At 42.1% G+C, this 20,195-nt stretch overlaps 1 protein-coding gene across 4 annotated transcripts in view; it reads right to left on the bottom strand.

Moving 5' to 3' along the window:
- Positions 1-20,195, bottom strand: part of ERBB4 (erb-b2 receptor tyrosine kinase 4) — a 1,050,606-nt gene that overhangs the window by 10,425 nt on the left and 1,019,986 nt on the right. For 3 of the 4 annotated variants that reach the window (XM_056534264.1, XM_056534266.1, XM_056534267.1), the window contains 2 exons: positions 12,522-12,569; positions 1,274-1,571 (listed from right to left, as the gene is read on the bottom strand). In XM_056534264.1, coding sequence (XP_056390239.1) covers positions 1,274-1,571; positions 12,522-12,569 — 346 coding nt within the window. The remainder of the gene's footprint in view (positions 1-1,273; positions 1,572-12,521; positions 12,570-20,195) is intronic. The other variant, XM_056534265.1, reaches the window with a different exon arrangement.

Raw genomic sequence — 20,195 nt, 5'->3', positions numbered from 1 at the left:
TTTGTTGATATGCTATCCTGATCACTAGGTATAGATGTCGGTGACTCCCACAACCTCACACAGCAGGATGATTGACAAGACAGGAGCCTGCACAGAGTCCTGCTTGTCCACCCACACTTCCTGTATCTTGTCCAAGCCTAGACACACGGGCAATGCTGCAGGGACAAGATGGCATTTTTCACTCAAAAATGTACACAGTTGTTGACTAATGTATATTGCAAATATACATATACAGTAATGTTATTATCTACATCATATATAAAACATTTTTGCAAATGACAGTGCCCATTTAAGTAATGACGTTGCTGGTCAGTACAGAATGGCAACTGTGGCAAAGCTATAACCCCCAAGGCCCTGTCTGGAAAACCTCAGCGTAAACATAGTTTATATAAATGAAAAAGGACAAGAGTAAATTAAGTTGAATTGATTCAGGGAAGGCTGATGCCAATTGCTCCATATTAAGGGAAAATTCCTTTCTGACACCAAGGAATAAATCCTTGGATCAACGTCCCAACTCCAGAAATCTAGGACCCATAATTTGTATTATTATATTTTTCAGGAAAGGCATTCTGGCTCCTCTTGAATGTCAATGAATCAATCATCATAACATCATGTGGCAGAGACTTCCATAGTCTCATGTTCTTAAAGTAAATCCCTATCTATGATGGTGGTGAAACCTTGTTACCTCTATGGACATAAAGGATTACATTTTATTGGTTATAGGCTATGGTTAAGATCATGCTAGTTCTTTCCCTCTACTGCATTCCACTGCCAGGTTATAAGAGAACATGGATAGACTGTCAGTTGCAGACCTGCATGCGCTTTTCTGTAGTTAGTTACTAAATGCATGGATAAGTAGGTAGGTTGAGGGCAGGATCATCACACAATATACCAACATTCTCTCGTGTGAAGACATTTTTGGAAAATGACTGCTTTTTACTAGTTACTTTTAACCAGGACCAGGGTTTAAACTGATCTATACATTTGCTTCTCTGTATCAGTTTACAGTAATAGTTGACTATTGACATATTGGGGGAAATTTATCAAAACCTGTGCATAGAAAGAGTGGGGTAGTTGCCCATAGCAACCAATCAAATTGATTCTTTCATTTATAAAAAGGCCTTTAAAAAAAGAAAGAAGCAATCTGATCGGTTGCTATGAGCAACTGCCCCACTCTTCCTCTACACATTATTTACAAATTTGGATACCGAAATCTAAATGTAATATTACTGATATAAGATACTTAAACATAACATAAATGCTGTTAACCAACCTGATTTAGGCTTTTCTTTCATGGGTGTCATGTACCCATCTTCCCCTACTACTCCCCGTGAAGTACGTTCCCGTACAAAAGTGGTGGGGTCCGCACTGTATCTCTGTAGACTACTGTCTTCTGGAGCTCGCTCTGCAGTCTGTTTACGGAGAGTTCCATTGCAGCATGTGTCTTCAAAGACTTCAGAAGTTGCACCCTGGACTGCAGGAACTTCTGGTATGGGACAAGCAGGTGGTCTATATGGCAGGGTCACTGATTCTTGTGTCGTGTAGCCTCCATCTCGATACACAAACTGATTCTGTTAAAGATACAAAAAAGTGCACAAGTTTTTATCTAACATTCTATGAAACATCTTGAAGAATGAGTTGGATAGTTATGTGTAGAACATGAATGTATACCGTATTGTCCAATAAAGGTTCCCTGGGCCCACCAGAGGAAAGGATTCTAAGCACCCACTCATCTATACTTAATATGTGCATAGCAGGCTTGTAATGTATTATATTTTGTAACACTATTAGAAATAGAGCCTAATGGGTAAGTGGTTGGAATATATTTAAGAACTGAGGTTGTCTTCAGCTACACTTCTGGGACCCATTGTTGAGACATGACCTGAGCCCTCTAGAGCAGCCTTTTGATTTCTGGTGAATGACTGAAACCCTGGAAGACCGCACACTATATCACACCACTGCCAGAAAATATTTTTATATTCATTAAGGTTTAAACATATATTGTTCTACAGCAACAGACTTAACTGCTGTTTCATATGTGGGTTTTCTATTGCCAAAATGCAGGTTTCTGAAATGACTTGGCAGTAAAAGAAAACAAAAGTTTTACTGTCACAACAAAAAACACTTCGGAAAGCTACATTGTCTAGAAATGTCGCTGAACAGACTTTGGAACATTTTGTCTGTCTGGCTGAAAAATCTTATGTTCTAAAATGCCCCTGGGGTACAGCCTTAGTCATCACACCTGAAAACACAGCCATGCTTATATATATATATATATATATATATATATATATATATATATATATATATATATATTAGCTTGGAGAATAAGTATAAATGAAGCCAGAAAATATCTCTATGTTCTATGTTCATAGCACTGAGTACATTTCCATTCAAATAGTGGCCTTTCACTTCCTGTATAGATATCTCCAAAGTAAACAGTCTTGTTGGTGTGGCATGACTTTCATGATATAGATTGGCATTTCTGGGATCTTATGCAATATAGGATTTTAGTTAATATGGAAACTGGAAGCATACTAAAGAAACACTTAAGCTTATAAATCACCTATATTATTTATATAGCGGACCAACAACTTATTATAGCATGAGTGACTAACAGTAGATGACCATGCTAAATAATGCAGTACTTTTTATCACTTCAAGTTGGCAAAAACCTTACCTATTCATTTCACTTATATTATGGAACTAATGCGCATGCGCACAATTATTAGTTTTGAATCATATTAAGTTCCGTGAACTTGCTAGAGTCGGGTTCCCGGCATCACATGATCATGTACACGGCGACCCATGTGATCAAGATTGATCACATGGATGTGGAACTAAGCGGAGTCCCGTAATCATAATAGGTCACGTGGGCACGCTAGGAACACATAGTATCGCAAGAAACAAGAGTATACTCTCAGTTTACATAGTAAGACCGGAAGCTCAACGAGGAATAAGTCAAGATGATTACAGCTGACATAAGGCGCGTATCTTAATAGAAGGAGGGCAAAATAAATGTAAGAGTTATATGGATTAATCAGAGATGATCTGCATATGTGTACGAGTGAATGTGATTGGTCAGATATTAAGATATTAACCATGACGGTATCAGGGATTAGCCATGCCCCCTGAGGAAGCCATTGTGAGTGAAACATATGTTGGGGTTGTTACATAACTGGTAAGGTTTATTTGATTCATAGATGCTGGGATTTCCTTATGCCACTATACTACTCCTTTGTAATACTGTACTATTTATATACATTTATGTATTAACTGTGCATATTCCTGCGTGTGACCATTATGGAGTGATATATTTATTTCCCATTAGTACTATCATGTCATGTAATTCATAGAGGTTGTTATTGGTGCCAAATATATTTTAATCATTTTCATAAACTGTGTGCAATATGCCTAATAAAGATTTTGTTTGCATTTTTGTGGTAGAGTTATATTACATAACACTTCACTAACCTTTTCTGACAGGGGTTGTCTGTACCCTGTCTGTTCTCTTTTTGATGTACAGAAACCTTATAACCAGCATCATTATCAGTGATCAGGGAGTAAAGCAAAAGCAAAGACTATGGGGAATATCTTCTCCTACTTGTATGCTGACTCAGAAGTGCCCTGATATGGTAATATAATGCACCAAAGACATAGAAAATGGAAGATTATTAGTCACTAATTAGACGCAAACCAGCGAAATCCATCCATCTCCAGTAATACTTTATACTGTTTGCAACTATCATACAGAGGAGAGAAAAAAGTATATGATCCCCTGATGATTTTGTAAGTTTTCCCACTAGCAATTAAATCATTAGTTAATGGTAGGTTTATTTAAACAATAAGAGACAGAATAAGAACAAAAAATCCAGAAAAAAGGATTTTAAATACGTTATGAATTGTTTAGCATTTTACTGGAGAAATAAGTATTTGATCCCCAAATTGTCTCCCAGGTGGCTTTTAAACAGTTAACATGCCGAGATTAGGAACACTCTCTTAAAGGGAGTGCTCCTAATCTCAGCTTGTTACCTGTAAGAAAGACACCTGTCCACAGATGCAATCAAACAATCAGATTACAAACTCTCCACTGTGGCCAAGACCAAAGAAATGTTCAAGAATATCAGAGCCTAGAGTGTAGACTTACACAAGGCTGAAATGGGCTTTAAAAAAAAAAAAAAAAACTTGAATGGGCTAAAAACAAACAAACATGAATGCTGCCATATAGTGTCCATGCATGTTGGCACACAAGACATAAAATGAACTGAATAAAATAACTTAATAGATGTATTTGAAACTTTACTGTACTTGCAATGTTGTGATAAAACTCACAACTAATACATACGGCACATGTAATACTATGGTAAAGTGTGTCATCATTTTTACAATGCTGAGTAATATTTCCTATGAATGAGTGTGACTATGCTGTACTCTACTGAAATTAATAATACTTGCACAGAGTACTAGTACATAGATCACAACACGCTGGATGACACAGTTCAGACATGTAGGCACTTCATACCTCTTTAAGCAGAACTAATTGCTGAACAGCTGCAGGAAAGACTGTCTTCAATCATTCAGCCATTCAACTTATTCTCCGGTTTAGCATGGAGACTGGTTACCAGCTATATGCTATACCATTATACTTTATAATTCTAGTCCACTGACTTTTTTTCCCAAAAAGTAAAAAATTACCTTACTTACAAAATATTATATGTTCTGTACACACGGCATCATATTCCTATATTTCCTACAGATCTGGCTACCACTGTGAATGGTTACTTTGCCATGCCAAGCATCTGACCAACATAGCTCAATATGACTGGGATTTAGTGCATGATCAAGGTTTTTCTAAGCAGGGTTTGTTTAATTTTTTTTTATATCCTGCATCAAGACCCTTTATGGTATACTCTTATTATCTAACACACTGTCCTTCTTCCTCTGATGATGTCACACCAATATAGTTTCAGAAACATGTAGGGAGTTTGGTAGGAGGTATCATTGTGTCTATAATCCTCAACCAAGTTATCCATATGATTTAGAGTGAGTTATATCAATGAAAAATGTCTGGAACCCATTGACCCTCTATCAAGTATCTGGGTTAAATAGGTAATCTGATCTGTACACACATATTTTCTATTGAATATATTTAAAAACTAGCAAACAGAAAAAAGGATATTTCGATAATCACAGAACAGACACCATGGAAAAAATGGAAAACTAGGTACGATTGATACAATTTTGCACCAGGAGGCACTAACCCTAGCTATGCTACTACACATTTTCATTCCACCTAGGGATCAAGAACGTGACTTGGAATGTATGGCAAGTCAAAAATCTCTACAAAAGGAAAGAATACCCATCTGTAAACCTTACTTCCCAGAATTCCCAGTGGAGCATAAATGGCTTAAAAGTCTGGTTATGATGCTCTTGTTATGATGCTTTCCTCATTGAAAAACATTACCCCTTTGGTCCTAAGGGATTTAAAGAACACCAAATATAGAAAAGTCCTGCAATAAGGCATAAAGCCATAATAAGCCATACGTCACGATCACACCCTATCGGTCCAGCCAAGACACTAGAGAGAGTGTGATGGTGCAAGGGTTAAAGCCGCCAGACCTCTGGGTATCCACTACTAGTCCCAGCAAGTCACCAAATTAACCCTGAGATAACCGTGTTTCCACCAGAGCTGCCTTCAGAAAGGTGAGCTCCTTTATTTAGAAATCAAAGACCAGAGCTGATTAATTAAACATTTAATCTGATAAAAGGTATCACAGTGCTGACTATATAAAAATACAGAGAAAAATGACATACAGGTATAAAAATATATAAAAGAGTTTTAGAAAGGCAAGTTCAGAAAACAAAAGATGAAGTTCTTACAGCATGATGATATAGCAGTCCATGAGAGTGAGTCCCAGTGAGTTCTTAGGATGGTCTTGTCAGCTTATTGCACAGCATTGAACAACCGTTGAGTCCAGCATTTTAAGTCTTATCTGCTTCTTTGGAGGGAAACTCCATTCCCCCCCTCCCCTCTGATCCCACCAGGTAGGGCATCTCTCTTCCTGACCCCTTATCTCTTTGATCATATGATGAGACCAAAGTGCATGACTTCAAAGGAGATACAAAAAAAACAGCCAGACCCCCCAATAAAATGCAATACACAAAAAACAAAGGATACACCATCTGAATGACCCCTCACCCATGTCTTATAAAACACATGTATGTTTCCATAATCAGGCCTTGGGCCTGACACCATATAAAGCCTAAACCACAGATAAGTCGGATTTTACATTTACTGACTATATAGTCAATCTTAATCAAAGGTGGTGCTTTACTTTGCTACGACTTGTCAATTTTATAAGAACATTGACCTTGACTTACTATTATTGTCTAAGTCTTAGACAGGGGAAACTTAGACTAGACAGCCTACAAAGTTTCCAGGTTTATCTAAGTAGCTTGTTCATCTTTGGACTATCTAATTTAAGTTTAGAATAACTATTATTTGAATTGCTTTAGGCAAAATTGTGCATTAAAAGTGCTATGCAATGCATCACATTAAGGTTTACCCCTTTTTCAATAAGCTATACCCTTTAGTCAGATGTGGCACATTTTACTGTAAATTTTTAGGCACTAGTTAAAATGAATGTGTCTCATTAGCTCTACACCACATTTCAGAGCCATGTCCGATGTATACATAGTGTGAGAGTGTGGTAAGGAAAGGGTGTATTTCCCTAGCTAACCCTGGAGAAACCTCCACCTGTGGCCTAATTAATGAGGTAGCAGAAAGGGGAAGTGTGTTTAACCCCTTAAATGGGCACTGTCACCAAATTAATTTTTTGATATGTTGTAGTACTTATGTACTACAACATATCTCTAATATACTTTTATAATTTTTTTTTTCATTAAAAAGATTTAATTTACATTTGAAAACCGGCTACTGAAAAAGGACTGATTTTGGAGTGGCAATCAGTCCTTTTTCAGTTAGGCTGCACTCGCTCCCTGCCTGTCAATCAGACAGGCGGGAGCGAGCGCATTGGCTCCCCGGCCACTGGCTGGGAGGCCACTCCTCCCGCATTTTTTATTTTTCCGCGTACGGACTGGTATGAGGGCTCATTTTTTACGCCATGTTCTGAGTTTTTATCGGTACCATTTGTGTTGATCAGACTTTTTGATCGCTTTTTATAAATTTTTTTATGATATAAAAAGTGACCAAAAATACGCTATTTTAGACTTTGGAATTTTTTGCGCGTACGCCATTGACCGTGCGGCTTCATTAATGATATCATTTTATAGTTCGGACATTTACACACGCGGCGATACCACATATGTAAATTTTTATTTTTATTTACACAGTTTTTTTTATGGGAAAAGGGGGGTGATTCAAACTTTTATTAGGGAAGGGGTTAAATGACCTTTGTTAACTTTTTTTATTTTTCACTTTTTTTTTGCAGTGCTATAGCTCCCATAGGGAGCTATAGCACTGCACACACTGATCTCCTATGCTGATCCCTGCAAAGCCATAGCTTTGCACGGATCAGTCAGATAGGGGCTTGATTGCTCAAGCCTGTAGCTCAATCGATGATCAGACGCCGCGGAGTCAGGTCAGACCTCTGCCAGCGTCCCAGCTGATCGGAACATTGCAATTTTTTCGCGATGTCCCGATCAGCCCGACTGAGCTGCCGGGAAGCGTTCACTTTCGTTTTCAGACGCGGCGGTCAACTTTGATCGCCGTGTCTGAAGTGTTAACAGCGCGGCACAATGATCGGTGCCGCACGCTGTTAGCTCAGGGTCCCGGCTATCGTTAGCAGCCGGGACCGACCCGGTGTGATTGGGGTCACGGCGTGAACCCGGGCTTAGGGTGTACAGGTACGCCCTAAGTCCTTAAGAGGTTAAAAGGAAGTCAGAGAGAATTATCTGGGCTCTCCCCAGAAGAAAGTAAGGTGGCTGTAGGGAGAGGCAGGGGTCCTGCTGAGGAACACACAGCCCGAGCTGTGAGTGGCCCCAAAGAGTGGTGTGGACGAGACGCACAGCAAGAGGTTGCAAATGCTGTGTGTGAACAGTGAGTAGAAGGTTGCAGGAGGCATAAGTTTAACTGGCCGGGAAAAGCCCACCAGTTGATAGACAGGGCATGCTGGATTGTTTAGTTAGTGACTGGATGGTCTAGAGTTTTGTTTTGTTCCTGTGTTATGTTTTCATTTATCCTGCAACCTGTCTAATAAAGCTGGCGAGGGGCCATACTTGAATAAAGTACTGTTCTTTGCCGGTTTATTGAAGTGTTCTGTGTCAAGGATGATCCCAGAGATCCCCAGGGAGAAATCCTTACAATAGGTAGACTGCAGCATACCAGGAGGTCTTTTAACTGTAATTGCACAGAACCTTTACTGTAGCCTTCTGGCTCTCTAGTTTCACATGACAGTACAGTGAATCCTCAACTTACAATGGCCTCAACATACAATAGTTTCATCATACAATGGTCTTGTCTTGACCATTGTAACTTGAAACCAGACTCAACATACAATGTACGGAAAGTTCAGATGTGTGAAATGTGTCAATGGCTGGAAGAACTGACCAATCAGAATGAGCATTTTACTGGTACAACACCTGAATTACTGAAGTGCATGCACTGACTAGCTGTCTGGTAGCACCTCCCTACAGTACAGAGTGGTACTTTATGTTCTGTACACTTTACTTGTGCCAGGGTTAGCTGCTCCTTTGGACACCAGGTGAGGGAGGCTCCGTTATACTTTTTGGGGACATTGTGTGCACTGTACAGGACTCTGAAGAAGCTCCTGTCCTCTACATAGACAGCGATTTACAGCTTCCAGCAGATCATACTTATTTTTATATGTAAGGATTTGCTCTATCTGTATTAGTTATCTACTTATTTTTCTTTAATCCTCACTTTTTCCTATTTTTGGATGACATTTTGGGGCTTCAGAACCAATTATCAGGTTCCCATAGAGTTATGGTCTCAACATACAATAGTTTCAACATACAATCGTCGTCCTAAAATCAATAAATATTGTAACTTGAGGGACAACTGTATGTGAAGGTTTACATGTCAAATTGTGTATGAATCTAACAAAAACAGCATCCATCAGATGCTGTATATACAGAAATGTTCTCCCCTAGAAAAAATGCTTCTAGGAGAGTACAGCTCTATATTTTCAGTAGTCAGTGGAGCCTGTGCGACAGCATGAGTCAATGGTTAACAAAAGGTTATGAACTTCCTCATTGTCATAAAGTGAAAAAATAAAAAGATAATTTTTTTGTTGGTTTAGCAATGTGCTATTTAAGAAAGCACATTGATACCAGCATGACTTTGTACTAAAAGGGCTTCAATGCACATAATCATATAGACTCCATAAAGATATCGGGGGGAGATTTATCAAAACGTGTGCAGTGGTAAACTTGATTAGTTGCCCATAGCAACCAATCAGATTGACTGTTTAACTTTTTTTAAAAGGCGTCTGAAAAAAATTAAAGAAGTGATCTGATTGGTTGCTGTGGGCAACTGGTCAACCTCTCTTCTGTGCAGGCACAGCTAATACTGGGGGAACTCCTATGACAGCAGCACACAGTCAGCAAATATAACAAAAATTGGGGAACTGGTTTCACACAGGGCATTTTTCCTTCTCACATGCTCCAAAAGAAATCCTCAAATCACCTGATCCAAGAAAAACATATTCTGTTAAAGGGATACTCCAGTGGAAAACTGTTTTTGTAAATCAACTGGTGCCAGAAAGTTAAACAGATTTGTAAATGACTTCTATTAAAAAATCTTTACCCTTCTAGTACTTTTTAGCAGCTGTATGCTACAGAAGAAATTCTATACTTTTTGAATTTCTTTTTTGTCTTGTCCACAGTGCTCTCTGCTGACACCTGCTGCCCGTATCAGGAACTGTCCAGAGCAGGGGAAAATCCCCATTGCAAATCTATGCTGCTCTGGACAATTCCTGACATGCGCAGCAGGTGTCAGCAGAGATCACTGTGGACAAGACAAAAAGTAATCAAAAAGTATACAATTTTCTTTGTAGCATACAGCTGTTAAAAAGTACTGGAAGGGTAAAGATTTTTTAATAGAAGTCATTTACAAATCTGTTTAACTTTCTGGAGCCAGTTGATAAAAAAAAAAGTTTTCGACCGAAGTACCCCTTTAATTTATTGCATGTCTTGATGAGGACTCTTATGCATTGGAAAACAGAGAGCATTTAAAAAATGGACTCAATTTAAAACCACTAAATCTCTGCAACCAAGAAACCACCTTTAAATGGCTTCCACTACCACTTGAAAGGGTGGGGCATAGAGTTTCAAATGATTACCGCTAAATGCCTCACCCAGCTCACAAACAGCCCTTAGTCTCAGTTAGTCACAAGGCAGTAACCTTGCAACACAAGGTATTTAGCATTTTGTAATTCAGACTGAAGCTGTAATTGTAGTGTAGTGTGTATTTCATTGTCATTTGGGAATTGATGCCAAAGATAGTTAACCATTGGTATGGACAACTTGAGGAAATAGGCTGTTTGTGTGAGGGGAAGAGCACAGGGAGGCCACATAGAGAATGAGAGTTTACGTTGTAGTCTGCACAAAGAAGACCGTTTGAAAAACGTTTGCCATGAATTCAAATATCACTTTGGTGTCATGGTCTCATGTTGCCATCAAGGACTATGCTGCTTTGAAACTGGGTCCATCGGTTTGAAACACTCTTTATAATAATAAACTATACTCTACACTGTATCTGTTGGATTATTGTGAAGAACACTACATTCTTGAATGAGGAGGGATTCGTCCCGGCAGTCCAGGGAGTGTAGAGTTAAAGGCGGTCAGGATGAACAGCTTTGTCCTGTAGAGTAGTAATTAGTGGATTTGCCACAGCTTTTGATGACTTGCTGACCTCCAGCCCAGGCCCAGCATCAGAAAGCAAATGACTGATTGATTCAATTACGGCGCTGTCTTCCTATTCACCATCCCTTCTGTGATGGTGCTGGACACTCTATATTAATGATGCTCCAGACTGTTTCTTCTATGTCTCCTCTCATAATGAACTGTTTGATGATTGTCTACCATTATTTGTGCTCTGTTTATGAAGATACACAAGTGTCAAGGTGTTATGGTCGTAATGTGTAAATATTGACTAATGAATATTTCTAAGGGCTATAGAAAGCTTCTGAGGTGCCAATTGTCTTGTCTATTAGACATTTCCTTTTGATAATTAAACATTCATATACAAATTCCTGCTTTTTTATTTGAACCTGGAAACATTTCAATCCTCAATGACTCCATCCATCTCTTGAAGGTCATTTTTTGTGGCAATTTGTATCTTATAAATGTAGCAATGTACATTGGTAAATCAAAATGCACTGTATCAAACAATAATCACTAATGGTCCAATTGTTAATTTTATCAATGGACTACTTTATCCCACTACAAATACTACATGACACAGAGGAGTCAATTACACATTTAAAGTGATATTTCAGCAAAAAATAAATAAAAAAAACATATATATATATATATATATATATATATATATATATATATATATGCCCTAGCCATAGGATAGGGGATAAGTGTCTGACCACAGGTGGTCCCAACACCTCTCAAGAATGTAGACCCAACCAATAGCTCCAATGGCTACCACGGAGAATGAATGCAGCTGTGAGGCACATGGAATGGGGCCCAGTAGATGGACCCCTGCCATCAGAAACTTTCCCCCTTATCCTGTGGATGGGGTATGAGTTTTTCCTGTTAGAATACCCCATTAAGGCTTGTACATCACCTAGAGCCATATTTCTAGATACTATCTACCTGCATCGAAAAGGCCAAAGTAATTTGATGCCTGTAGAAATTGGCGGCAGTGGAATATGATTTATTTTAATATGAATATGATGGTTATGTAGAAGAAGGATAAATATGTAAATTTAACAAATTACTATTTTTAGTAAGATTTACTATATTTTAAGATTGCTGGATATAGAGGAAAATAGAGATGGGGTAAATACTAAAACCGAGAATTAATATCACAGGAAAGAACATGAAGTTGAGCAGGGAAAGGTTGGCAAATTTAAGGTTGAAGACATGAATATGTAATGGCTATTTGCAGTATGGACCTCATAATTTCTATGTACAATAAATCTGAAGGTTATGATTGAATGCACCATTAGCCTCTCAGTGGTTTCCCTGATCCGTAAAAGTCAATGTGGCTTTAACAATTGCCTTTCTGGATACCTTGCCAGACCTCTCATGCTACGAAATTAAGTATGGAAATCCAAGGTAGGAGATAAAACATAAGTGAAATGAGGAGTAAGACATAACTTAATGTCAATATTAGAAGGACTGAGGAGGGGGAACCATTGCATCAGTCCTTTTGGCCAATATAAGAGCTAAGTGTGACTGACAATGTGTTGTATCGACGTCATAAGTAAGACTAACCCGATACACCCCTACAAGAAAAGAGAAAACAACCAGAGGATAAGTCAGTTAAGACATTTACAGATTAAAGGCCAATGTGAAATACTTACTCCTGACATAGGGGTGTAGGCAGGAGGAGGGCTGTGTCCAATTTCACTCTGATAGAAAAGAAAATGGAATGATGGTAATAAGAATGAAAAGAATACATGAGCTGTATGAGCTAGTAAGAAAAATGCATGCAGCAAAGTGATGTCAATTATGAGTGCGTGAATATACTTCATAATACTGAATACTATCAGTCTTTCTCACATGAGGGTTCCAAGAAACTATGGTGTTCCTTGGAGACTGGTTAGGGCTCTCTTGGAAGACAGTAGCATTAGGATCTGACTCTTTCGGAGTAAGAATAGAAAACTGATATAGAGTGACCAAAGATGATTGACATGGGGGCAGGTAAGGCAAGCAATAAATCTCAAGAATGTACTTCCTGCCCCAATATTGAGCTCATCTGAGGTACAAGTTTTTGTTCCCCATGGGTGGTAAGACAGGTTGAGACTCACTGCTATATTGCTTTCTTGACAGACACGGTTTGCTGCAACATGTGAACTATGTAAAAAAATATAAAATATTATATATACATACACAGGTTTCCAAACAGATGTCCGAAAATGTGTTTAAACTGTTTTAATTAAAATTTTATTTGATTTAAATCTAATTAAAACATTGAGAGGCATCAATTAAAACCCTTAAAATGTAACAGAAACCGGTGATATGACAGATATATGTCACAACTGGTTCCTAGTGAAGCTCAGACACACATATCCTAGAAACTAATGGATTTACAGCTGTGGCACCTGTAGGCACAACTACCTGACTCCTAACACTCTACTCATCAAGTAGACAACATACTATATCTGTCCTCTCTTACAAAATAGAGCAGAATGTTGCACATCCTGTCATTAAGAAAACATTTGACATGTCACAAAGATCCCACCAATCATGAGAACGACCTTAGAGAATTATGTGGTTGAACACTTTACTTCCTGGCTCTCTTTAATCTCCTTCCAGTTTCAGGAGATGGTCATAGACTTATAATGGAGTGTCACAATTCGGCTTACAGGTTGTGGATCCGCTGTGTCAGCGAGGGATTGGCGTGGACCGTGCTAGTGGACCGGTTCTAAAAGGCTACTGGTTTTCACCAGAGCCCGCCGCAAAGCGGGACGGTCTTGCTGCGGCAGTAGCAACCAGGTCGTATCCACTAGCAACGGCTCAACCTCGCTGACTGCTGAGAAGGCGTGGGACAGAAGGACTAGGCAGAGGCAAGGTCAGACGTAGCAGAAGGTCGGGGGCAGGCGGCAAGGTTCGTAGTCAGGATGGATAGCAGAAGTTCAGGTACACAGGCTTTGGACACACTAAACGCTTTCACTGGCACAAGGCAACAAGATCCGGCAAGGGAGTGCAAGGGAGGAGATCAGATATAGCCAGGGAGCAGATGGAAGCCAATTAAGCTAATTGGGCCAGGCACCAATCATTGGTGCACTGGCCCTTTAAGTCTCAGAGAGCTGGCGCGCGCGCGCCCTAGAGAGCGGAGCCGCGCGCGCCAGCACAAGACAGCAGGGGACCGGGACAGGTAAGTGACCTGGGATGCGATTCGCGAGCGGGCGCGTCCCGCTGTGCGAATCGCATCCCCGACGGCCATGACAGTGCAGCGCTCCCGGTCAGCGGGACTGACCGGGGCGCTGCAGGGAGAAAGACGCCGTGAGCGCTCCGGGGAGGAGCGGGGACCCGGAGCGCTAGGCGTAACAGTACCCCCCCCCTTAGGTCTCCCCTTTTTTTTGTCCGGTAACTGCCTCCCCTGGGATGAGGACACCGGGAAAGAATGGAGGGTTTCCTCAACGGCAGGCAGTGCAGCAGGAGTTGGAATGGGGAGGGAGAGCAGAGGGTGAAGCTTGGCACGGGGCAGGGTGACACAAGGACGGGAGCCATGAGGAGGCACAGAGGCTTGCCTGACGGGACTGGGAGGGGGGGAGAGGCACTTCCTAAGGCAGGCAGAGTCCCAGTTCTTGATCTCCCCGGTGGTCCAATCAAGGGTGGGAGAATGAAGCCGGAGCCACGGCAGACCGAGGAGGACCTCAGAGGTACAGTTGGGGAGAACGAAGAGCTCAATACTTTCGTGGTGGCGTCCAATACACATCAGGAGGGGTTCTGTGCGGTAACGCACGGTGCAATCCAGTCTGACTCCATTGACCGCGGAAATGTAGAGCGGCTTGACGAGACGGGTCACCGGGATGCGGAATTTATTAACCAACGACTCCAAAATAAAATTTCCAGAGGCACCGGAGTCCAAGCAGGCCACGGCTGAGAGGGAGGAGTTGGCTGAAGGAGAAATCCGCACGGGCATCGTGAGACGTGGAGAAGCAGACTTGGAACCAAGAGACGCCACACCCACGTGAGCTGGGTGCGTGCGTGCGTTTCCCAGACGTGGAGGACGGATAGGGCAATCCACCAAGAAATGCTCGGTACTGGCACAGTAAAGACAGAGATTTTCTTCCCTACGGCGATTCCTCTCTTCCTGGGTCAGGCGAGACCGATCCACTTGCATGGCCTCCTCGGCGGGAGGCCCAGGCGTAGACTGCAAAGGATGCTGTGGGAGAGGTGCCCAGAGATCTAAGTCTTTTTCCTGGCGGAGCTCTTGGTGTCGCTCAGAAAAACGCATGTCAATGCGGGTAGCCAAATGGATGAGTTCTTGGAGGTTGGCAGGAATCTCTCGTGCGGCCAGCACATCCTTGATGCGACTGGATAGGCCTTTTTTAAAGGTCGCGCAGAGAGCCACGTTATTCCATGATAACTCGGAAGCAAGAGTACGAAATTGGATGGCGTACTCGCCCACTGAAGAATTACCCTGGACCAGGTTCAACAGGGCAGTCTCGGCAGAAGAAGCTTGGGCTGGCTCCTCGAAGACACTCCGGACTTCAGCGAAGAAGGCCTGGACTGTGGCTGTGGCAGGATCATTGCGGTCCCAGAGCGGTGTGGCCCAAGACAAGGCCTTTCCTGAAAGAAGGCTTACTACAAACGCCACCTTAGACCGTTCTGTAGGAAACAAGTCCGACAACATCTCCATATGCAGGGAACACTGAGACAAAAATCCACGGCAGAGTTTAGAGTCCCCATCAAATTTGTCCGGCAGGGACAAGCGGAGGCTAGGAGCGGCCACTCGCTGCGGAGGAGGTGCAGGAGCTGGCGGAGGAGATGGTTGCTGCTGTAGCAGAGGCAGAAGTTGCTGTAACGTGGCGGTCAACTGCGACAGCTGCTGTCCTTGTTGGGCAATTTGCTGCGATTGCTGAGCGACCACCGTGGTAAGGTCAGCGAGACTTGGCAGCGGCACCTCAGCGGGATCCATGGCCGGATCTACTGTCACGATTCGGCTTACGGGTTGTGGATCCGCTGTGTCAGCGAGGGATTGGCGTGGACCGTGCTAGTGGACCGGTTCTAAGAGGCTACTGGTTTTCACCAGAGCCCGCCGCAAAGCGGGATGGTCTTGCTGCGGCAGTAGCAACCAGGTCGTATCCACTAGCAACGGCTCAACCTCGCTGACTGCTGAGAAGGCGTGGGACAGAAGGACTAGGCAGAGGCAAGGTCAGACGTAGCAGAAGGTCGGGGGCAGGCGGCAAGGTTCGTAGTCAGGATGGATAGCAGAAGTTCAGGTACACAGGCTTTGGACACACTAAACGCTTTCACTGGCACAAGGCAACAAGATCCGGCAAGGGAGTGCAAGGGAGGAGATCAGATATAGCCAGGGAGCAGATGGAAGCCAATTAAGCTAATTGGGCCAGGCACCAATCATTGGTGCACTGGCCCTTTAAGTTTCAGAGAGCTGGCGCGCGCGCGCCCTAGAGAGCGGAGCCGCGCGCGCCAGCACAAGACAGCAGGGGACCGGGACAGGTAAGTGACCTGGGATGCGATTCGCGAGCGGGCGCGTCCCGCTGTGCGAATCGCATCCCCGACGGCCATGACAGTGCAGCGCTCCCGGTCAGCGTGACTGACCGGGGCGCTGCAGGGAGAAAGACGCCGTGAGCGCTCCGGGGAGGAGCGGGGACCCGGAGCGCTAGGCGTAACATGGAGCCAATCTCTACAACTGAAGATTGCAAAGAGACAGGGAGTAAAGTGCACAGCTGCTAACTTTTACCAACTCTTTGTAATAATCGGTGGCGACTGAATGCTAAAACCACCACCGACCAAATATTTTGACATGTTTGTGACTTTTAAAAAGTTTTCTTAAATGTCAAAGATGCTTTAACACCCTATTACTTTTGTCCCTCCTTCAGTGTCCTTCTCTCATCCCTTACAGCATCGAAAGGACCCAATAAATAAATATAACTTACAGATTAATACACAGTGTTCAGATGACCCTCCCCAAGGGCTACCTTGAGGCAAAGGCCTATTGGGACTATTGGTAAATCCAGTCCTGGTAACAGAGTAACTATGGTATGCCTTCATCACATGACCAATGTAAACCTTAGGACTCTTCAAGATACACATGATTGTTAGTATATGATATTTCATTAGTGTACCCAGTAAAAGAGGATGCAAAACATTATAGAACATGTGTTCGAAGGTTTTACAATTTCAAGCTTCTAAATATTTCGCATTAAAGGAGAACTCTGGAGTAGGAAATTTATCATCCATACTGCCGGCGGTAAAAAAAATAAACAGGTGCATCAGTGGCGTTGCTAGGGTTGGTGTCACCCGGTGCGGTAGAAAATGGTGTCACCCCCATACCTCCCCCCCTCCCCCCAGTAAGTTTTTAGCCTGTTGCGACAGACACCACTGTTGTAGCGCATTGTGAGAAATTCCAGTATAATAATCAGATATACCAGTTGCCACAGAATAGGAAAGTGTTAAAGAAGTTTTCACCATTGAAATATACAGCTCCCAGAATTACTTAAAGGGGTACTCCACTGGAAAACATTTACTTTTATATCAACTGGTGCCAGAAAGTTAAACAGATTTTTAAATTACTTCTATTTAAAATCTTAATACTTACAGTACTTATAAGCTGGTGTATGCTCCACAGAAAGTTGTGTAGTTCTTTCCAGTCTGACCACAGTGCTATTTGCTGACACCTCTGTCCATGTCAGGAACTGTCCAGAGCAGGATAGGTTTGCTATGGGGATTTGCTCCTACTATGGACAGTTCTTGACATGGACAGAGGTGTCAGCAGAGAGCACTGTGATCAGACAGAAAATAAATTAAAAAAGAAAATAACTTCCTGTGAATCGCTTATACAGCTGCTAATACGTACTGGAAGGATTAAGATTTTTAAATAGAAGTAATTTACAAATCTGTTTAACTTTGTAGCACCAGCTGATTAAAAATTTTTTTTTCCAGTAGAGTACCCCTTTGAGCAGTGGTGAGGTTATGCTGGGAGTTGTAGTTTCACTGACCTAACTGTAGAACTGACAAGTGACTACAGCTCTGATAGGACACAGAGAGGAGAATGTACAATGATATCAGTGATTATAGGTGACATCTTCTCTATAGTGAGGAGAATACACAATGATATCAGTGATTACAGGTGACGTCTTCTCTATAGAGAGGAGAATGTACAATGATATCAGTGATTACAGGTGACGTCTTCTCTCTAGTAAGGAGAATACATAATGATATCAGTGATTACAGGTGACGTCTTCTCTATAGTGAGGAGAATACACAATGATATCAGTGATTACAGGTGACGTCTTCTCTCTAGTAAGGAGAATACATAATGATATCAGTGATTACAGGTGACGTCTTCTCTATAGAGAGGAGAATGTACAATGATATCAGTGATTACAGGTGACGTCTTCTCTCTAGTAAGGAGAATACATAATGATATCAGTGATTACAGGTGACGTCTTCTCTATAGTGAGGAGAATACACAATGATATCAGTGATTACAGGTGACGTCTTCTCTATAGTGAGGAGAATACACAATGATATCAGTGATTACAGGTGACGTCTTCTCTATAGTCTTTCCTTATCTAATTCAGATGGTACATACCGCCTGGTCCAGCTAAAACTTCTCTCTGCAGAATGTGACGCCCAGACGTCTCCTCACTATGTCAGCGGATTCTCATCCTCTATATGAAAACAATAATTATTATAAACCTGACAGACACTGTATCCTCTAAATATAATACTACTATACACTACACTCTTTGATTATAAACCTTCCATACACCATACCCACTGAATATAATACTACCACACTGTACATTCTGAATATAATACCAACACATACTGTACACTCTGAATATAAATCTGCCACATACTGTATCCCTGAATATACCGCCACACACTGTACCCACTGAATATAATACTACCACACACTGTACATTCTGAATATAATACCAACACATACTGTACCCTCTGAATATAAATCTGCCACATACTGTACCCCTGAATATAATACCGCCACACACTATACCCTCTGAATATAATACTACCACAAACTGCGCCCTCTGAATATAATACTACCACAAACTGCGCCCTCTGAAAATAAATCTGCCACATACTGTACCCTCTGAATATAAATCTGCCACATACTGTACCCCTGAATATAAATCTGCCACATACTGTACCCCTGAATATAATACCGCCACATACTGTACCCTCGGAATATAATACTACCACCCACTGCACCCTCTGAATATAATACTTAGAGATGAGCAAACTACAGTAAATTCAACTCGTCACAAACTTCTCTGCTCGGCAGTTGATGACTTATCCTGCGTAAATTAGTTCAGCCTTCAGGTGCTCCCTTGGGCTGAAAAAGGTGGATACAGTCCTAGGAGACTCTTTCCTAGGACTGTATCCACCTTTTTCAGCCCACCGGAGTACCTGAAGGCTGAACTAATTTACGCAGGATAAGTCATCAACTGCCGAGCCGAGAAGTTTGTGACGAATCGAATTTACTGTGAGTTCGCTCATCTCTAATAATACTACCACAAACTGTGCCCTCTGAATATAATACTACCACAAACTGCGCCCTCTGAATATAATACTACCACAAACTGCGCCCTCTGAATATAATACTACCACAAACTGCGCCCTCTGAATATAATACTACCACAAACTGCGCCCTCTGAATATAACGTTGCCATACAGTGCCCCCTCTGAATATAATACCACAATCAAAGTAACACCCCTCAACATCCGTTAGCTGATGCTATTACCACGGGAGGGGGGTATTGGTGGTGTTGCTAGTGGATGATAGGGGTGCTACTACTGGGGGGGTGTTGCTGGAGAATGATGAGGGTGCTACTGGCCATCCCCCCTGGCAGTATCACCCCCATCATCCATCGGCAGGATCATCCTCCTGGCAGGAGCACCTCCATCATCCACCATCAGGATATGTTGATGGAGGTGCTGCTGGGGGGGTGTCGCTGGTGGATGATGAGGGTGCTACTGCCAGGGGGGGGGAGCATTAGGTAGGCAGCAGTGCCCCCACATTAGGTAGGTCGCAGTTTCCCCACATTAGGTAGCATCTATTCCCCACATTAGGCAGCATAGATTCCCCACATTTGGTACCAGTTCCCCCACATTAGGTAGGTACCAGTTATCCCACATTAGGTAGCAATTTCCCCACATTAGGTAGCAATTTCTCCACATTAGGTAGCACAGATTCCCCACATAAGGTAGCATAGACTTCCCACATTTGGTAGCACAGATTCCCCACATTAGGTAGCATAGACTCCGCACATTTGGTAGTAGTTTCCCCACATTAGGCCGCAGGTTCCCTTGCAGGT

The sequence above is a fragment of the Hyla sarda genome, chromosome 8 (genome assembly GCF_029499605.1).
Source record: "Hyla sarda isolate aHylSar1 chromosome 8, aHylSar1.hap1, whole genome shotgun sequence".
NCBI classification, from domain to species: Eukaryota; Metazoa; Chordata; class Amphibia; order Anura; family Hylidae; genus Hyla; species Hyla sarda.
The sequence above is the reverse complement of the archived record's forward strand: the minus strand, read 5'-3'. Positions and strand labels throughout refer to the sequence as shown.